The 6,000-nt window shown below is 37.9% G+C and overlaps 1 protein-coding gene across 3 annotated transcripts; it reads left to right on the forward strand.

Moving 5' to 3' along the window:
• The first annotated feature begins 592 nt into the window (after positions 1–592).
• Positions 593–2,773, forward strand: LOC138633672 (uncharacterized). 3 transcript variants are annotated; one of them, XM_069720050.1, is made up of 6 exons: positions 593–644; positions 744–1,052; positions 1,247–1,594; positions 1,777–1,917; positions 1,997–2,052; positions 2,149–2,773. In XM_069720050.1, the coding sequence occupies exons 1-6, from the start codon at positions 602–604 to the stop codon at positions 2,308–2,310; spliced, it is 1,059 nt and encodes a 352-aa protein (XP_069576151.1). In that variant the 5' UTR covers positions 593–601; the 3' UTR covers positions 2,311–2,773. The 3 variants fall into 3 exon arrangements, with proteins under 3 accessions (XP_069576151.1, XP_069576149.1, XP_069576150.1); XM_069720048.1 differs by having other exon boundaries at positions 2,153–2,773; XM_069720049.1 differs by having other exon boundaries at positions 1,780–1,917; positions 2,153–2,773.
• The last annotated feature ends 3,227 nt before the right edge of the window (positions 2,774–6,000 follow it).

Here is a 6,000-nt window from a genome sequence, read left to right on the forward strand (position 1 = left end):
TGTTTAGTTGTTTATTGTTGAAGCTGAATGGGCCTTGATGTCCTGTGATTCAAACCATATTTGTTGTTGTGTGTTTTCTAGCTGCCGGTGTCACAGATTTTTTTTGTGTTAATAATGTTAATATTAGTACTAATATTTGATCAAATGTGAATAGAATAATGAGATGTCAAATAGTTCAGACGTATCATTTAAAGTTCAGTTCTTTCAGGTATTGAGAAGAAATGGTTGTAAACCCACATAAATATGGTGTTGCCATAGTAACAGCAACACAAAATGTGCTGTATTGTCTCTCGAATGTGACAATTTATTTTTGCTCAGTTTTTCCCTGCAGACACTGTGTAAACTGATGAGTCACTGAGTTTTTGCTGTGAGTTTCACTGACTAAACCCACAAAGCGAATCACAAATGTGATGAAACTGCTGCTGGTGTTTCATGTGTTGGAAACATGGTTGATATTATTTCCACTGAAGAAACGCCAACGTAACAAGTAGCCAATCAGATTGCTCTGAAATTGTTTCCGCCCACTGGATATGATTACATTTAGGTGAATCATCTTTAATAAGGTTTCAATTACAGCAGTCTCAAATGGATTTATAAGAAAATGCTGATCATATTTTATTCCCTGCTGATGCTCCGAGTTGGCTGTAAGTACATATAGTGTTGTTTTCTGAGGATGAATTAGACGACAGCGTTTATGATTCTGTGTCTGTTGTTCATCATTGATCTGTTTGGTGTTTTTTCAGTTTGCACAGATGATCGTGTCTTTGACACAAAGACTGTTCGTGTTGGAGATGATGTGAAGTTGTCATGCGCCAACACAGTTCGGGGAAGCTTATTTTGGATCAGGCCTGTTTCTGGAAACTTTCCTGAAGTCTTAGGACGATCATACAGCTTCAGGAGTGTTCATCACCACATTCGAGCTCAAGTAGAGAATAGATCATTTCTTCTGTATATTTCAAAAGCAAACCTAAGTGATACGGCAGTTTACTACTGTGTAGAAGTACGAGAACAAAGTTTTAAATTTGTGAAAGGAACATCTCTAATCGTTGAAGGTAAGTACTCCTAAAAAAGCTCAAATTTCTTTAGGTTTCTCAAAACATGGTGAATTTACATACCTTCATTTCTTCAGTTGTGCATGTAAACTTTGTGCCTGTTTACATAATTCATATGAAGCAAAAACTAAACTGTCAAAATAGTTTTTTTGTTTAATGATGAATATTTTACATGTTTTCCTTTTATTTCTCAGGGCCAGAAGCTGCTCTCACAACAGTCCCTCCTCGTGATCTTGTCCCCCCAGAAGACTCAGTGACTCTGCGGTGTTCGGTCCTCCGTGACTCTCAGAATAAAACATGTCCGGCAGATGACAGCATGTTCTGCTTTAGCGCTGAATCACACGAATCTCACCCAGATCTTAATTTAACTCACGTGAACGATGGATATAAAAATGAAAAGAACCCTGACGGAGTTTCATCAAAGAAATGTTTCTACAGCTACTTCAAAAACTTCACCTCCTCCGATTCTCGGACGTATTTCTGTGCTGTCGCCACATGTGGGAACACACTTTTAGGAAATAAATCAAAACTCAACCCTAAAGGTAACTGCATCATATTTTTATATAATGGGGGAAATTAGCATATGTGTTTGTTGAATTCGGATCAATAATTTAATTTGAATGTTCTGTAATGCCTCATTAAACAGCTAAATAATAAGTCACTCTTAATTACAATTTTATTAAATGTTAACTTTCCGTATCTACTCCTTTTCATTATATTCCAGCAGTAAACACGTGTGACTTGAAGACGGACAGAGCAGTTCTCTATCTGTTATGTGCTGCTTTGGCTATAAGTCTGATGGTCATAGCCTTTCTCCTTTATTCAATCAAGAAACTCACCAAAAAATCATATGGGCTTTGTAAAGGTAGGCAAATACATCAATCTGTCAAACAGTTCCCAAAACCGGATTCACATTAATGCTGTTTTTTTTTTTTGTTATACAGCTGAAATTGATCTGCAAACAAACACAGCAGCCAGTGGTGATCAGGAAAACCAGCAGGTATTTATAAAGTAAATGTATAGCAGCACGTTATAATTTATTTTTAATTTGCATGTGTAAATATCCTGCAGGCTCCAAATGTTTCTGTTTCCTCAGACAGATGAGGACTCGTTGGTTTATTCTGCACCAATTTTCACCAATAAAAAAGCTAGTAAAAGAGGAACAAGGGACAGAAAACCTACAGAGGAAGAGAGCATCTACACTGATGTCAAGGCTCTTGGGCTGGAACAACATCTTGACTCTGGACTTGCTAATTAATGTTTATTTAATTTTGTCCGTACACAGTATGAGAAATGTATTCTCTTTTTTCTTCTAAATCATTCTGCACTATTTATAGTTTTTGTTATTTATGAAAAAGTTCATCTTGACGCAACATAACAACGCCTTATAAATGTTTTTTTGTGGTTATTCTGGTTTTATTCTGGCAAATTTGGAAAAAAAAACTCAACCAACGAATGTACCTTTAACTTGAATAAAGACTGACTGCTTTGAAAGGTGCAGCATAACCAAATATCAAAAACCAACCAAAAGGTAATCATATTATATTTCTTGAATATTTTAGTTTTTGTTTATGTATATAACTCAAAATGCAGAGCTATGAACATCTGGGCATAACAAATAGACAAACAGAAGAAAACCTGAAGGTTAATTTGAGGTGAGCGTCATCACCACCCACTCATTCTGCAATAAAAACATGGTCAACAGGCCTCAGACACCATAATGGTTTCACGACTGTATGAATATATATTTCTATTAATTGAAATGACCAAAAGCAAATCATGTATCAAACAATGACTAAATTAAGAAAACTCATAAAATAAAAGTGCTGGAAGTTGCTGTACATGCTATTCAAACATACAGTCCATCCATACTGTTACACCACTGCTTTACATCCATTGGGCCACCCTACTGCATTTAAAGTGGCACTGTACAATTAAACTTTATTTAAGTTGACTTGAGGACTACATTTAATTAGCAACAAGATGTGAAGGTAGCACTTGACCTTAAGAATTATAACAACATAGCAATGCATTATCAATTACACCTAATACCATGGAAAAGCTGTCACAAATAAATGATATGACCATTTTCACATCAAACTTATCTTTATTATTAGACAGAGTCATAGCACAGAAACAGCACTGGTGAACGTCTTCTCAATATCTGTTACTGAATTGCAGAACATGAGTTTGAAGTTTAACTAGTCCTGTATAGCCTTCACTACAGTATGAAAATATTTGATTCAATAAACTAAACTTACCAAATTCTTCATATACTGTTCCTGGAGTTTGATAGATGATCAATATAGTATTGATGATCAGACAGGATCAATTAGCCTACATTGTTGCTATCACCGGTGCAGTCAATTCAGAATCTGCTGTTTGGTCTAGAAAACAAAAAATAAAAATATATCTGTGACGGACATCTTGCCGTCACCGTGGGTTCTTCCGGTCCAAACACACAACAACCAGCCACAGTATAGTTTGTTAATGGGTTTTATTCCACACAGACAATGTCTTACATCCGTTGTGTTCTCCTGTCAGTCATGCAAGTGTAACCATAATAATTTAATCTGGGATCTTAATTATTATGTTTTGGAACTATGTTACTGTCCCCTTAAGTAAGGTCGACAGGTTGTCACACAGCCGTTTTCCTCTGCACACAGAAAAGTGCTAGGAGAGTCAATATTTTCCTTGATATATCATCTTTGTTACTCCATGCACAGAGATCGATAGAAGTGATCATCCATCTCCCAATAGAGGATCTTTGTTTTTCCGTCCTCTGTGCTTCGGTATGGTAGGAATTGTGACCAGGAAAAGATTAATCAGATTCCGCTAAAGAAAAGTTGACAACTTTAAATTGAATGTTGAACGACGAGCCATTGAAGAGCTGCAGGTTCGCCAACAGATCCTTAGAACTTTGAACATTTGATATCCTGGCTGGTTTTTTTTTTTTGAATAGCTTCTTCATTGGAACCAGAGGTACCGTCCATCCACCACTCACCCCATCTTCATTCATTTTACCGTCTACCTTCACCTTGAGAGAATCTTCATCTTAGCTGGACATCACAGTTCACCTGGAGTCCATTTCGCTGGACATTGTTGTGCACAGGGGGTGCGGTAGGACATTTGAGAACTCAACTCTTTCTTTTATACCCTTTTTTTTTTTCAATTTCATTTATTCCTGAGATCTCAGAGGTTTTTGATTTTCATATTACCTGCTTGGACACTTTTTGATGTGTGGAATTGTCAATTTGTTGTAGTATTGGTTATTATATTTTGTTCCAATTAAACCTTTTGTTGTAAATGCAATTAGGGGTGGATATTTCTTGTCTGTGCAGCAGTCAGACGAGTGACCTATTAACCAGTCTCCTCATCGAACCTGGATTAGATTTGATAATTCCCCTCTTTTCTGTCTATTCTGCACTGTCTCTAAAGCAACAGCTGCACAGGGGTTACGCAAGCACTTGCCCCACGCTCTGTCCCCAGCCAGCCTGCTGCTCTGTGTCCTCCAGAGTGAGAGAGCGTGTGGTGACCTGCTAGTGCTTGTATAGGGAGAGAGACAGCTCGGTAATTGCCTGCAGCTGTGCCAATTAAGCCTCTTCCTGGCACCATTCCCTGAACCACTCCCCCAATCACTCCCTCCTGCAGCTGAGCCAAACCACGCCCCGCCACCACAATAGCATTGATTCACAAAAAGATGAATGCTAATAGTCGTGATGGCATGGCATCATCAATTTATGAATTCTATTTTTAAAAACAATATTTTGCTGATTTGCTGTTTACCTCAATTTCCGAACAACGGCTCCTCTCATGTGACCACAGCACAGCAGTAAGTCCCAGCTTTTAAGGACAAATAAGTTCCACTCCAAGTATTCTCAGTCAAACCCGAGCTTTATATTTTCCACAGTGTCAGAATTAGTTTCCTAATATTCTTTCTGATGATTAACGCTAATATGATTAACGCTTATGAGAAGCTCCAGAAATCACTAACTGCCGCTTTACCTACAAAACAGTCTTCCTGTATCTTACATCGTGATGACTTGTAGTGCTCACACAAAAAAACAGTGCATGAAAAATGCAATGATTACAAAAGCACTTTTTTTCTGTTGATTGATACACCGCCTCATGTGAAGTGACCATATTCTAAAACAATATTTTGTCATTTTCTGGGTCCTTTGCTCTCATTGGATGCCTCTCTCAGGGTTTGTCCTACTGTTGATTGATCTAGAAAAGCCCCACAGAACTTTTCACAATAATTTAAGTAATAAATTAAGTCCAACATTATCAGGGACTCCAACGAGTGAGGACGCATCTATGGCTTCTCTCATCTAACAGGTTTCTTTGATGAGCATGAGCTGAAATTTGACGATGGACTGAAAAATCAAAGCTAAAATCTTACATTCAGATTTTGTAATTATTCTGATTCCTCTAGCACCACCATGGGGTTGACATGTGGGAATTTGAGTGAAGGATCTCAACAACTGCTGGATGGTTTGCCATGAAATGGACAGTAGCTCTGGTTTTTGTGAGGCTACACCATCTCTCTTGGACAGGGGACGTTGGTTGAGCTTTTGTTCCTGTAAGAGACATAATGTCAGAAAGATCTAGCCTGTTAATCTCTCCTTTAAAATACTGAATGTGATGCCTTTCAGATAATTCTTGTTCCACAAGAAGCACTAGTGACCGTGGCACTTGTTGCTTGCTTGTAGCTCCAAGTACAAAGACAACCAACCACCCAGAGATAGACAACTCTGGCTCAAAAGAGTCAAAAGTCAAAAATCTGAATCATTGCTACAAAAGGAAAGGGAGGTGATGTGCAACTCAAAGCCCAGGATCACACAATATGTGGCAGGAAGTGTGCTTATTCTGTCGCAACCAATCAGATGCTTTTTAAAGTCTGAATTATTACTACCGTCTCACCTCCTTTACTCACTGAGATACCAAC

The sequence above is a fragment of the Brachyistius frenatus genome, unplaced genomic scaffold (assembly GCF_029030835.1).
Source record: "Brachyistius frenatus isolate BFR_SWC_R1_liver_20210118 unplaced genomic scaffold, ASM2903083v1 Contig_230, whole genome shotgun sequence".
NCBI lineage: Eukaryota > Metazoa > Chordata > Actinopteri > Embiotocidae > Brachyistius > Brachyistius frenatus.